This window comes from Taeniopygia guttata, chromosome 3 (assembly GCF_048771995.1).
Source record: "Taeniopygia guttata chromosome 3, bTaeGut7.mat, whole genome shotgun sequence".
Classification (NCBI taxonomy): domain Eukaryota; kingdom Metazoa; phylum Chordata; class Aves; order Passeriformes; family Estrildidae; genus Taeniopygia; species Taeniopygia guttata.
In genome coordinates, this window is record NC_133027.1 from 41,277,501 (window position 1) to 41,293,154 (window position 15,654).

Here is a 15,654-nt window from a genome sequence, read left to right on the forward strand (position 1 = left end):
TGCTTACTGTTTGATTAGTTTAGCTTTTAGAAGTGTATGTGATTATGACCTAAAAGGCAGATTAATAGCTGGATTATGGTCTTATAGATCATATAATTCATTATATTCACACTGATCAATATCTGGCACCCGTTACTACAACGCCAGTATATATGTTTCATTCATTCAGATGGGCAGATCTATATTTTTGTTGCTTTGCTTTTAAATGTATATCATGAGCAAAAGGCTTTATAGTGTCTATAAGCTACAGCTCCCCTTTATTTTCCCTGATGTCAGAGAATTCAGCACTTCTGAAATCAGATATTTATAAGCTTTAGTTATAAAGTCTATATTCTGAGTTTCAGAAGAAGCCATTACTTGCTAAAAGGTTTCCAAACTTCTGTTGACTACTACTACCAAACTCTTCTTCAAATATATATGAAGGGATTACTGAGCAGTTTATTTTCAGGTAACAGTTGGAGCAGCAAGGGCTCAGACAAGTTGAAAGTGAGGATCTTGCTGTGTCAAATACTTTCTTTTATGTAGATGGAGCACCAACAGGGCACACAGAAGAAATCATTAGCTGCCTGGGCTACTGAGCAAAGTCCTGGAGCTAGGATGCAGCTAGGAAATGAGGTAGGGAGTCTTGAGAGCAAGGATTCACAAATACATGGTTGGCTGACAAATAAATGGCCTTGCCTACCAAAAGCATGCCTAACCTCATTTGGGATTGGGAACTCTCTTCTTTTAATATATTTAAACAAGACTTTGAATAATTAGCATACACCTGTGATCATATATCAATATCCACATATTTGTAGAAAAGAAAGGTATTTGCTCAGATCCAGTCCCTATGTGTGAGGCTGAAAGACTCTGGATGCTCAGAATGAATAAATATGAATAAAAATCTATATAAGGAAAGAAATACAAAGTATTGAGAACCATACCCCCATGAGTTGTCTGGACTTCTCTGCATAGCACCATACCCCAACGCAGCATTGAGCAATGGGTGAATTTGTGGAACAAGATGGAGCCCCTGCCCTGGAGAGATTACATTTGTAGCAGTCAAAAACTCTGAGGCAGAACAAGCACCTAGAGAGGTTTATAGCTTTTTATTGTAACACAGGTGGCTGCATTGCCAGATTATGATGCAGAATTACTCTTCTTATTATCCTAACTTTATTTAGCATTGTAAATACATTGTTGTAACAATCTCTCAGTTTTAAATGGAATGAGGTATTGTTCAAAATTAATGTTAACCTCAGAGATGCTGAGCATGCTGAATTTCGTAAGACTTCCTTCAATATTCTCCTTTCTCTGCATGAGTTTTATATTTGACCTCAAAGAGCTATTTTAAAAAAGAGAAGGACTATACCATCTTTAAATTTTCTAGAGTCTGGATTTCACTAATCCTGACTTCAGACATCAAAGAGCAAGGATATATTAGATTCCCCAAGGAACTCATTTAATTGTGTGAGTATCTATTACGTATAGCTTTTCTTTCTGTTATTGTTTTATTTTTCTTCACAGCTCAGAACTTTTCTGTTCTGATTTTTTTTTTTACATGAAAAATACAGGATTCTACTCACTTTAAAAATACAGTATTAGAAATCAAATAATCTTTCAGTTTACATCAGAAAAAAAGACAGAAATATTTTCTGAATGGAATCAAAATTTCTGCAACACAGCTGAAGACAGCTGCTATGCTACAAGGAACTCTCCACCCATCCACAGTGCTTTCAGGATGCATCCATCTTCCTCAAACAACCTCTTCTTTTCAATACCTCAACTTTTTCTCAAATCCTTTCAAGTGGACAGCTTGAATATCTGAACACATCCTTGCAATCTGGACAGTATTTTTGCACACAGGAAAATCTAAATACCAAATTATTCTGGCACAGAATCCAATAGTTCAAAGAGAAATTCCAGCACCTTCTTTAAGAGAAGCATGGCCTTTAATTAAGGAACACTGATTTGAGCAAATTTTCAAGGCAATTCTTCCCATTTTCACAGTGTTTTCTTCAAGTTCTATCAAACATTCACTTTTGAAGAAGACACAATTAAATGGATGTTCCAGCAGGAAAGAAGTCCTTATACATTTTCAGACACCTCCTGGTTTGTGTCAGAAATGAATGGTTAGTTTGCAGCTTCATAAATTAGTTACATTGAACAATTTCCACCCCTGCAACTTGTGCTGAGAGGAATGCAGTGACAGATAGATTCTGTGCCGTGTTTGCCTATGAGATGATTTTCTTGAAGTCTCATAATGAGTTGTATTTGGCAGGATTAATGAGTATTATAATGGCAAATGGATGTTTGCAGCTCTGTTGTGTTCCATCACATAGTAACATGGGGTTTCTGGTCCCTTGGAGGCCATAATTGGTGGCATTAATGCACTTTTTAATTATGCTTCTTGAAAAAATGAATTGAGACCAAAACAAAAGCTAAGTGTTCATCTCTCTGTAGTGCTGTGGGGTGTAAACACAAGACCATTGCTGTCTCTGATATCCATGTTTTGACTTGTATAGGATATTTGGCTGAAACTTGATTTGGGAATATTTGTATTTTTACACAGTTAAATAGCTTTTTAATTATATGATGCAGGGGGTATTTTTCCCCAGAGAGACTGATCAAAACAGCATGCTGTACACGGAACTGTTTGCATAGTAGATTACATTATTCCAATGCAGCTTCATAGCCACAGTGAGTGTCCTTAGGTCTTCATTTATTTAACAGGAGAGGGTGTGAATCCTCCTCACTTTTCCAGAATGCCCATCCATGAAAGCATTTTGGTCAGTGATGAGACATTGCCTATAACACTGTATCACATGATAGTTTGGATTTATCATCAGGCTCTAGTGGCAAACACTTTTTTTTGGTGCAATAGTTCAGCACATTCCACAAGACTCCCAACATCAAAAACACAACTGCCTATGTAAAAGTGAAAAAAAAAATCAAATAAATAAGCAAATACATAAATGGATTCCTAAGGAAAATTATGTCAGAAAATAATAAAATGTGAAATTAACTGTAAAATATAAGAAGTGTAAAATGTAAAATGGCATCTGATGGACATTGTTACTGTTTCATTCTCATGGAACTATTGATAAATCAAAAGGTAAAATAGAGAAGCTTAATTAAATGGTTAATTAGTAACAGAGTATTTATTTAATGGTCTATCTGATTTCCTGCAGTGCTCTTTAACATTTTCTCCAGCCTGCCGCAGTGTTACAGAAGAGATAATGTAACTAGAATTGCCATTTCTTAAGTGGTACATTAAATTGGGATTAACTCCTGATCTAGGCATCTCTTTTTTATATCAGCTTTCGTGAATGCAACTCACTTTTGATCCTGGTAGTTTTCCATTAAATTCACAATATATCAATAGAGATATATTAATCATTTGTGGGGGCTCCTATCACATTATATGGTTCCCAATGCACTAGAATGCATCAGGCAAAAGTCTGCATGAAGGTGAGCCTTCCAGATATTTACATATTGACTGTGAAGAGTACTTTTAAACTCTTACTCTCTTTTGGTAAAGGAGATGTGGGATCAACCACAGGTGCATATATGAATTCCTTTGTGATAAAGTTGTCACAGCAGGAAAATGAGTCTTTCTTTTCTTCTTCTTCTTTTTTTTTTTTCCATTTTTTATTTTTTTACTTTTTATTTTGTAAAAATGCAGGTGTTGGAATAGTGGTTGCTGCTGCCTATAATCTGTCCCCAACAAGCCTCTCCTGTGGAAAAGCAAGCTGAGTTAACCTTCAGACAACACAGTCAGGCCCTCACTCAACACTCACCGCAGCTGGCTCAGCGATAGAGGCAAGAAAGGCTCTTTTTGCCAGGCTTCATTCCAGTGAAAGATATCAGCAGTGGCTGAAGGGAACCCAGTGAGGTAAAAAAGAACAACCACGTGGAGAAGGCAGCTTAAGGGGAAGGGATGGGGGGCAGAGCTAAGGGCTGGGCAGAGGGATTTGGTGTCCAGGGAAAGGGAGGTGGCCACCAGGGATACCAATCCAGTGGGGGGACAGGGAAAGGAGATGCCAGGGGAAGTTACACAGGGGAAGCTGACACAGAAGCCTATATGGACTTTTTCCCCCAGGAGAACTGACTCTGCAGTGAGTAGTTACTGCCATTGCTGGGGTCGATGACTTGGGAATTGCTACAATTTTGTCTTTATTCTTGGAGTAGTGTATGCCATTGCATGCATACAGATTGTAAAGAAATGAGATGACAATATATTCCAGATGACAGACAGTGTCTAGGAGAACTTCAAATGCTTTACTTCTGTCAAATGGATTTACTAGTTCTCCATTGACTGTATAATGGGAACTCACACACCTGCACTTGCAGAAACCTACAGGCAAATACGTAAATTTAAGTTTCTTAATCTCTAAAACATTCTAAGTGAAATTTACTTACTAACACCTGTCTGCAAAACCACCAGTTTCTTGACTGATGGGTAGATTGAGAGCAAGCTAAATTCTTAATACTATTGTTTTTATTACTATTTGCATAATCACAAATGGAAGTCCACATCTTCATGCTTTGCAAGTTTCAAGTAAGAAATAAAGAATGCTACGAGGAATAGGAGATCCATAACAGGACAAGGACAGAACAGTGAAATAACAACACACTCCAAGATCACAAAAAGCTAAACAACTTGTCCCGGGTTTAATAAGAATATTTGAGGCATTGGAAAAATAACTGTGCTTGAAAAATCCACTTTGGGGTTTGGTGATGTGCTCCCCCATCCTACTGATCTTTAGAGAAGGGTCCCCAACCTGTGAGTGAAAGAAGATTTATGTTCTTTGAAACAAGCAAGGGGCAATAACAGTCACCAGATTTGTTCCGATGGTTTGAAAGGAGATGGGTCCTTATCACCCGTCTCTTTCTGAGACCCATCTGAATCCTCCAGGTACATCATCTCCACATTAAAGTTCCTGTTTCATCATTAATGCATCACTTCTGCTTAAATTCAAATACACTCAATAGGAAAAAATAATAGACTTTATGCCATGAGATTAAAGTAAAGTCAAAAACTGTAAATAAAAAAATAAATATCATTTTAGAGCCCTGAAGGCTCTGGTGCATGGGAGGAAAACTGCTGGTAGGCTCTGAGCCCTGCTCCCACTGCAGCCCTTCTGCCCTGCCCAGGTCTCAGAGAAATGCATGTCCTCCTTTCACCCTCTTCTTCTTCATCTAATTTCAGAGCCTTTTCCTGTAATTTATCCAGTAGATTTGATGGCCTGTATTCTGGCATGGCATATCTATTTTTCCACATGTTCCAACACAATGTGAATTCCTCTCAAATTCCTCTGCCTTTTGGAGCAGTTTCAGCAACAAATGCAATTGAAGTTGATGAATTTTTTCCTGCTAAAACTAAGCCATCAGCCTTTAAAATGATGGTTGCATTATTATAACAGTCACTGGATTTCCTTGATTGCCAAAAACTCTGACTCCTGAGGAATGTCTCCTAGCCTCCTTAGATAAGTTCATGTCTCCTTTCCCCAAAATAATACACTAAGGTGGATGATGCTATATTAATCCTTGCAGATTTTTTTGGATTTCTGCATGGAGCACAATGTTTCTGTTTTGTGAAATACTGAGGAGAACACACAATTGCACTTTTTTCTCCTTCTTATCCATCATTATCTTGTACCTTTTGTGTGGGACATAGACTATGGGGGCTTCCACCTGCTGCCTACTGCTCCATGAGCAGAGAAAACTGCAGTCACAAACCTATGCCAGCCACACCTTCTGCTTTTTCAAATTGCTAAACTAAAATAGCTCAATGTTGAATATCCTATTCTTTATCACAAATATTACATTAAGTATAAGCTGCTTAATATTTGTAAAGCAGGAAAGTCTAAAAAACAATGTTGACCTTCAGCATTTTTTATAATAAACTCTGGCTCTTACTTCCAAGAGTTTGAAGTCTATAATTTTGACCCAAAGAATGAGAGAAAACAGGTACCTCTTTGAATATAATCTCCGCATCCAAGTGCACCTAGCCTTTTCAGGAAGGTCTTCCTAGACCCCAATTCTGCCTGCTAACCCAAAAGTCTATTTTCACTTCTGTTTTTGCCAGAATGGGCCTAATAAGCCATACCAGTAAGTCAACACAATAAGCTCTTTTTTCTGGATGTGCTAAGCCCTTATACAAAAATAGGCTGGCAGAAGAAATTCACTCTCCTTTTACAGTTAATGATACTGTAAAATGCTAAAAGAAGATAAGGTGTCCTGGGTTATAAAAGTGATCAATAGTAAGCAATCAGGAGGCCAAAGCACTTAATGTTTATTTTACAGGGTAAGAAGTTATAGGGAATGCTAGCTAGCTGGATAAAAGCACAATCTAGCTGTCGGGGTGTTATGCAGCAGTTAATTCATCCTAGAACTGGATTAACTTTGAAAATGAAAAAGTTGCTTCTCTAGTCATGGAAGATGGTTTGTAGGCCCCCATAAATCAGGCAGAAAGCTGCTGAAGGTGGAGAGGCTTATGTATATGAAGTCTCAACCTCATGAGGCTTGTACCTGCTTATCAGAAAAAGAAAAAAAAATCTGAAGGCGAATAAGTCAGCTACATGCAGAAACAAAATATATGATCTTATGCACTGCGGATAAACAAAATCTCTGGGAAGAAGTGTTCAATATGCGGCAAAAAATACGTATCAAAATGAAAAATATTATCTGACATTGGAAAGGAGACTGCAGCAGGATTTCTTTTAAGCATAATGTAACATTAGGTCTTTGGCAAAAAGAACTAACTTTAATTATCAGTGCCCTAGTCGGTCTGTACAGGCTCTGCTTTACTATGCATAATGCAGTCAAATCTTTACACATCTTTTTTCGGTGAGTTGATTCCATTGTGTATATTTGAGCAAAATCATCTGCACATTTTTTACAGTGGGCTGGATCTGTGTGGTCTTTATTCTCTCATCAGGAAATAAATCTCACATAATATCAGTAGAGCAGGCTATGGTAGAAGCAGTCACCTCCCATTTGCATTAACATTGCTTGTTTATTTTATCCAATGCCTTTTGCACGTTTAGCATATTTTAAAGTATATGTCAGCCATATTATAATGCTTTCCCTCTACACAAGTACTACAGATATAAATCCTTTATATGCTTTCTCCGAACTCACTTACAAATGCCCATTGAAAATGTCCATTTAAATGATGGTAATGATAGTGGAGTCTAATATGCAGGAAGATTTTCTTATTATCTTATTTTGAGAGTATTTTATTAATAACACATTGATATAAAAGATAAGAACATTTTACCTCCATAAATTTGTATGTGCAATTTGTTCTTTTCACTGCACAAACATATTTAGGATGCCACTCAGTACTACTGATTGAATATTTATTTAAACAAATATCAGTATTACCCAACTAGCTGGAAAATCCATGAGTTTGGTTTTGATAGCAGAGCATTTCTCAAAAATTTATGTGTGCATGCAAATGTTGGTGCTTTGGATATAGGCTAAAGTATTTGCTTTATATGTATTATTTTGTTTGAATACAAGGAAGCTGGTTTGATTTGTATGTTTCCCCCTTATAGAATTGTTCCAAGGCTCTGTCAGAGATCACGTAGAGTAATTTTTCCCATCAATCTTTGCTGTGCAGCCATGCACGAATGCAGTAGGAAAAAGGGGGCAGAAATCAAATCACTTAATTGCAGCATTTTTCATCTACATCTTTTGTTTTATGGTGGTAAAGGCCCCGAAGTAGCCTACCATGATTCATGGCTGTCACTGCTGCCGTTAGCAGTTCAATCTTTCATTCTAGGCATTTTGGTACTGAAAGTACCTACACAATTACTTTGATGAATATGACTTGTTTGTTTTTTTCCCCATTTTTAGCAGAGAGAGGTTGTGCTTAATACAGACATTTAAATAAGATAGTATTCATGCCTGCTGCATCTGCACTGTTTCCAAAGTTGTGGATGCAGTTTATGAAAAAGAGCATTTTTCCAAAGGAATTAAAGTATACTAAACATACCTATTTTATTAATGCCTCCTGTTAATTAGTTTATATAATAAAAAAAATACTCCTTCCCTAAAAAAGGAATAATAACCTCAGCTCTGATACTGAAAACTTCCTTTAAGTGTTAATATCTTATTTTTTTGGGGAAGGTGATATGACAAAGACAGTGAAGCCGGGCACATATTAATGCTTATAAAAGTGATATTTCTTTTTTTCTTTTGTGGTTTACACATGTTTCATAGAAAGTGATTAGTAATTTATACATATAAGAGAAGCCTCAGTAATGCTATAAAATATTCTGGACTGTCCAAAAGAACAAAGATTTCAGAAAAGTGTTCTTTTTTTTTTTTTTTTTTAACTCTGCACTCTCCATATTAAATACACCCTTTTTTGAGATAGGAAGGAGACAAGCTTGTGGGATTTTATTATCTCATTCTAAATCAAATTTCTAACATGGGACTCCACCGAGAAGACAAATGCCCATCTTTTAAGCTAGAGTATAAGTGAAAACAGTTATTTGTATGGATCCTCAAAGAAGAGGAATCTATCCTTCATCAAAAATGGTCATTTCACTTCAATAGAAGGGGCTCTGTTCCCTGTCTTATATTTGAAACACAGGACTCTTTTTTTATTTCTGTTTCCATTAATTTATTTTATTGTGCTGTTTTTTTTGGGTTTTTTTTTTTTGAATTACCAGTACAAAGTTAATTTTGTCTGATATCCACATAGTCTCCCAGAAGGCAGAGGATGCCTGCAATGTTCAATGGGAATTCTGGTCAATGTGCTCAGGACTACTGTGTTGCATTGATGTGGAATTCTCTTTTTGAAAGGCCACCATTAGACGCAGGCTCAAAAGCATCTTAGACTTAAATGTAAAGAACTCTTAGAATGAAATTAAAACCCTATAAACATTAATATAAATCTCGTAGCTAAAACTCAAAAAGGGAATTTTTTGAGTATTAAATCAAATTTCATAGAATCATGACTATGATGAAAATGTGCCATGTAATCAAAGTAAGTACTGGGGAACTTACTACAACAGTAAAATCGAGCACCTGCAGAAGTGCTCATGGGAGAAACTTGAATATTAACCATTGGGAATATGAATGTCAGTTAAAAGGCTGGTGATTTCCTGCTGAAATGGCAGGGAATAAAAATAGTAGGTGAGTGTAAATCTCTGATAATCACAACTTTGGGATACGGAAATAACAAGATGGTCACCTCATATTACACCAGGCAGTGGTACTATCCTTCAAAACTACCGAAACAGCCTTCTGAATTGGTGCCTTGGAGGTTATATACTCTTCTGGAGCTGATTTCACTTTCTACTTCCTGATGTCACTGATTAATATGCAACGGTGCAGACAGTGAAATAAAACCATGGTAAAATACTGAAATGAATGGTTAGTCACTTAGATTCATCATAATATGGTTGGTGTTTGCCTTCGCATTGCTGTTTGGTTCACAGACTATTGCTGGATTTAAAGAAGCAGCAGCCATCCCATCTGTGTGAACATCACTGTGTGTACACTACTGTCAAAGTGTCAGGGTAAATGGATATGACATTAAAGGAAGAAATGCAATTAATTTCATATTTTCTTCATTAAACACAGATTTTCAACAGAGAGTTATCAGTGCCTTTGTGGTACAACAAAACAATAAACCCAATCCTGATCCTTCAGAGTCCTGTTAAATGTACGGCTCTTCCACATGAGTAGAAGTCTTCAGATCTTGGTGGCATCGAGATACAGGTAGGGACTGTTACCTGCAGCTGGATCTCACTGGGCCAGCGGCTCAGAACTAAAAGATAATTAGGTGCTCCTCAAGCAGAAACACTTGCCTCTGCAGATCATAACTACAGCCACTGTCAGGAAAAAATGGCATTCATGCACTGGGTTCGTCACCTAAGGCATGAAACTGTTAACAGTATCACTACTGTGGGCAAAGCATCCACAGTTTAATCCCAGCTTGACAAGTTCTGAGTTAGTTGAATTAATTGTTTATATCTTTTTGCTTTTATACCTGGTGGCCTTTGATTTCAGGTCTGCACTCCAGGTCTGCAACTTGGTATTCCATGCCAGACCTGAGCACAGTGGAGTCTGCTTTACATTGCTCTGTGGAAAAAACAAATAAACAACTACCAAAAGCTCCCAGTGAACCTAAATTATTTGGAGCCTTTGAAAAAGTCTCAGAAGTCTTTAAGTTCCTGATGGGGAGAGGTACCTAGAAAAATTTTCAGTATTCATTAGGGAGATAATCTCTGTTAATTTTAATTCGAATTAGGAATTTAGCATGTTTTTGACAGTCCCACTAGGTAGCTCTCTCCTGATACTGCTTTATAAATACATTCTGCCTTAGATGCTACTTTAAAAATATAGTTCTTTGAAAAAAAACCATGATGACTTCAAAAATATATAATCTCTCATGTTTTTGTAATACTGTATGCACATCCAACTATTAAAATAACACGTGGAAATACACATGAATAGGCAGAACTGTGTAAATAAATCCATACTGAGCTATCAGTTTGCATTTTTGAGAGCTGAATTTTCTCTTGTGACTCTCTCTAAAGTTAATAACCAATCGTTATTTCACCGTGAGTTATTTTAAATTTGTTTTAAAGAAAACAGTTAAAGACAGTAATGGGACAAAAGGAATTGCTTATTTCTGTGAATAATACCGCCAAATGTTACCTATGGGAGGTATCTTCCCAGTTCTCAGGCAAGGAAGGACATACTAGTCTTATAATTTTCTTTAATTCCATGGTCTGATCATTACATACAATAACAAAGCTCAAAGCATCCAGGGAGTGGAAGAGACCATTGAATGAATGGATTGGCAAATGTAGCAAATGGAGAAAATCACAGGCTGATTGGAAGTCAGCTAAAGTAAAAGCAATATATTTTTTCATCGTTGAAACAAAGGGTGGTTTGGCCTGCAGGGAAGCTGACAACACAAGTACATGTGACTACAACAGCTTCTTATTGGATGAGGGAATGAGGACAAATTGTAGGATAAGTGTAGAGTCCCAGCTGCTGTCAGATGGGTACCCAGTTACCCCTCCAGAAATTATTTGCCAAAAGCAGAATTTAACCCTCGCTTTCACATAACCAGCCTGGGCTCTGCTGGCTTTTAATTGAGATGGAAGAGTCAGGTGAGAGGGTCCAGAGGAAATGCTCTTTGGTTGTTCCTCCCCAAGTACCATCAGGGGTGTGCTACATCTCCAGCCCCCAGTCATATGCAGGGGGTCTTTTTATGTTTTAGATCCCTGTGTGGATCCAAATAACGGGGAGTAGTGTCCAGGCTGGAGATGAGAAGAGTGATACGGTATCAAGCTGTTAAGTACTGGGGTGATAAAGCCAGCATTACTTACCAGGTTTAAATTCCATACTGTAGTGACAATTAGGTAATTATCCAGGGAGAGTACCACATTTGATGAAATAGCACAGAAAGGCTTAGATATAAAAGTAAACTCACATTGTACTCAAATACAAGAGTAAGTCAAAGCATGTGGGCTGCTTTGTGAAGCAGATGGATAAAAATGTGGTTAAGAGAGGAAGATGATTTGGATGTTGGAGAGGGGGCTGGCAGGCTGCCTATGTTAGTGATGCTAAGGAGTGCTGGAACGCTTGATAATTTCAGAGCAAGTTAGTTTGCCACAGCTTACAACCTGCTCAGCGCTGGGGAGAGAGCTTGTTCTGTCTTCTCATCATTATGTGATATGGAATAATCACAGTGGTTACCTAACAGTGATGAAAAGCTGCAACAGCTAAGGGAAGGAGACTGCAAATCTGATTGAATGTGGGCATTTCAGGTTTGGAAATATGTGCTACCTACTAAAATGAGCTATCGACTAATTCTGAAAGAAATGTTATATGGGCTTAATGTTCATCTTCATCCACACTATAATGAGAAGGATTAGACTGGCTTCCATATGTGGAATATTTATTTCAGCAATACGGGAAAATGTATTTCCCTAATATTTTTTCTGTATGCACAAGGCCTTAAATTTTACAGATGTGATTAATGTTTTAATTTGCTGTTCTAGTGGGATACAAGTTTACCATACAATATAAATTACTTACAAAGAAATTTGCTTATATGGAGTTTAATTCATACGCTGTTTAGCCACCATGTGTGGCATAGCATTGCCTTCTCTATGGGACCAAGCAGTTGTGCAATTGATTTGCAAAATAAAAAACAGTCGGGTTGCACAAAGCATTTCTTAACAATCTAAACCAGAGCATTTATGAAGCAAGCTTGTGCCATAATTAGTGTTTATTTTAACATGAATTGGTAAACGGGATATTAATTGCCAGTTGTGAATTGGATTCCTGATGCAAATCATTCTGATTAGCCAGTATTTAAAAAAAAAATTGTCTTGTCTATTATATACATTTTTGTAGATTTCATTTACACAGCAAAAAAAAGGCAAATTAAATACATGCCCCAAATAGCTTAAATCAGCATAGTTCTTAGGTTAAGTGTTTGAGGGTCCCTGGAATATGAATCCAACCAATGATTGTGATAATAAATTAAAAAAAAAAAAACAAAACAACTTTCTCAGAATATGTTTCATTTTTATTTACTTTTCAACAACAGCTGAAAATAACACAACCACAGAATGCTGTCCACTGATACATGCTCTGTGGTCTACCACTGGTGAAGATAAAGTCTTTCACTGTTCCTGGTACCCCAAAGATATCTTGGCCCTGCAGGGCCAGGCAGAGGAACAGCATATGAAGTGACAACAGTGACTTAAAGCCTGTGTCATTCAGACACAGCTGTTTTGATTTTTTGATGTACCAAATATTATACTAGCTCTAATAGGAATAAACTTTCTGTTCGGGGATCTAAAGATTTTTGTGAATGAGTTTGCACCTTCAGAAAGTATTGAGAGCCATATTCTCTGGAGAAATATCCCCCAGTAAAGACCCTTGTTCAGAACCTTATTTTGTAATCTAATATAATTTTTCTAAACACTTTTCATGTCAAATACATCAGCAATGTTCAGATGGTTTGGGAAATTAAATGGAAAGCTCCTTGGTCTGAAATGTTGCAAGCATTTCCAACCTCCTTTACAAAAATGGAAAGACAAAATATCAGTAATATTTAGGGCCAAATGCTATTTTCATTGAAATCCAAAGAAGTCTTACTACTGATTGCAGCAGATGAAGAGTGTATCACTTTGTTAGGAGTCTTACATCTAAGAGAAATCCCCTGTAATTTTTCATGGGGAAGACAGGTGGACCAAAATCTTGACAGGGAGAGGCGCTGGACTGGCAACTGGGCAGTTGGAGACAATGAAGTCTGTTTCACACTCGTAATAATTTTCCAAAATCCAAAATCTGAGGTGGTAGAGGCTTTCACCTAAATATCAGGAAAGATAAACTTACACTAACTGTTAGAAGCAAAATTTCTGCCTTACTGACACACAGAGTACCACTGCTCTGGTAGACCACTCCACCTTCCTCCATTCTCTCCTTTCAAACAGGGTGTAAACACAAGTGTCTTCACCTGTGCTACAGCCAAGGTAATCCGATTTCATCTGTTCACCGCATGTACAGCCCTTATGTGCAGAGCAATTAACAAAGCAAACATGGTCGTAGAAAATACAAAACAGAAACCCTTTTGTTTCTGTATCTACTTCAGTAGGAGAGTGGAACTTGTTTTCAAGCCTGGTCCTATCTAATGCAATGTAAATACATTATTCAGCATTTTTGTCCATTTCATTAAGCATTGCTCATTTCAATATAAGCCTTATTAGCTAATTAAACTATTTAATTAGTTATACTTGAGTTGCATTAAATTGCAATCACTTTCATCTGTTTTAATAAAAGATGTATTTTATATGTGTCCACAAAGGCTGGCATAAAATATTTTTCCAGCTAGCATCCAGTGTAAGTGGATAGCTTTCCTGAACATTTCAGCAAGTAATCCCAATTCTTTCTAAATAGTTGCATGCTAATAATCACATTGCAGAAATATCACATGAATAATGACATTAAAGACTAAGTCAATGGTGAAGATATGGGCTAACATGGACAGGACTTGGGTTAAAATGGATTTTACTTCACACATTTCAGGGTACATTATATATAGGGATATGTGACTTTATACAGTAAAATTTATCTCTACCTAAACTCTAGCTTTCCTATTCCCTAATACTCTACATTTATTTTTTACTTGCAAAAAAAAATCCAGATTCTTATTTGGCCTGATGTCATGTGACACAAGGGAATTTGACAAGGGATATAGGACATTTCACCATGCTGACTTTGTGCAGAATGGCTAAAACACTGCCATGGTGTTCATTCAATTTAAGTGCTTTTTGGCAATCTCAAAAAGGGCAGAGTAGGCACTCACCACCTCAGAGGTATGCATTGAGATTTCAGTCCAGTTGCATGAATGCAGGCATTAAAGGTCACTGAAGATCCCCAATGGTCATCCACCTGGCCTCTAGCTGCCAGGCTAGAGGTCTGGTCAGCTCCATTATTCTGTATATTGCACTCCAGCTCCATAAGCAGCTTTATAAAGTCCATAATCAAAGCTTTTGAAACATTCTAACTTTCCCATTATTCCATAAATAACTGAGAAAGACTCATAAAGTCCTGTTTAGGACCAAAGGCAGCAACACAAAAGTGGACCTGATTTAGGTCTTAGCAATTAACAATTGTTGTGTTCGTTCTATAACATTGCCATTACTCATTCCTTTATTAAGGACATTAAGACAAACCTCTGTCAATCAAATACATTATATTCAGCATAAGACTATTACATATGAAATAGATGCCTGGGACTTATTTCCAGATTATAGTGTCAGAATCTTAAAATCTGTGCTATTGATGAGGGCAGAGGGGTTGTAGATAGATTATTTTTAAGGCCCTTTCCAACCCAAGCCATCCTATGACTCTCTGGTCAAGTTGATACAATTTTTAGTCAGGCCTCGAGAATCTTGGATTGTACCAATCTCTTTGCTGTGGGCAAGATTGTCTAAACATTCCTGTAAGTTTGAGTTTTGGTTTATATGTTTTCCAGCACAGAACTCATGGTCAGATTTAAAGCTGCAGAATTTTAGGGTGTTTTTTGTCTTCCCATTACTCTTGGATTAGTTTTGTCACTTTGACCATCAGTGATGTCTGGGAAGGTAGGGTGAAACTCATTCCTCATCGTTTCAAGAAGGATGGGTAGGTGAATTGACATAGGCAAATGACCATCTGGGGCATTGCCCAGGGCAAATCAGCCAACCCCACATATTACAGCTGCCTTTATAAAAGAAAAAAAGAAGGGCCACTTAGTTCTGAGAGGAATAGAGGGCCCAATACACTGACATGACCCTCCCCAAAGGGAAGTCTCCTGCCTCCCTGGACAAGGTAAGGGACATTACAAGCAAACTCCCTGATCTGGTACATCTCTCAGATCATTATCCCCCATTAGTCCTCCAGGTTGGGGGTGATGGAATTGAAAGAAGTCCAAGACAATTAAATAAGATTTCAGGGTAGTGGGGCATTTGGCCAAAGGGGTCAGTGCACTGATTGTGCTCTCAATTATTTCCGTACCAGGGATGAATACACTAAGGAGTAGGAAAACTACCCTGATTAATACATGGCTAAGAGGCTGGTGCCATAGCTGGAAATTTGGGGAGTATTGGCCATGGGACAGTTTACAGGGCATGAGGTCTG

The 15,654-nt window shown here is 37.4% G+C and overlaps 1 protein-coding gene across 6 annotated transcripts in view; it reads left to right on the forward strand.

Annotated features, from left to right (window-relative positions):
• Positions 1–15,654, forward strand: part of LOC140683684 (uncharacterized) — a 545,997-nt gene that overhangs the window by 241,633 nt on the left and 288,710 nt on the right. The window contains exon 8 of one of the 6 annotated variants that reach the window (XM_072926711.1): positions 3,668–4,987. The exons of the other annotated variants lie outside the window; for them this stretch is intronic. Coding sequence (XP_072782812.1) covers positions 3,668–3,679 — 12 coding nt within the window. The 3' untranslated portion in view covers positions 3,680–4,987. Of the gene's footprint in view, positions 1–3,667; positions 4,988–15,654 lie in introns of those variants that run through there. 6 annotated transcript variants of the gene reach the window in all.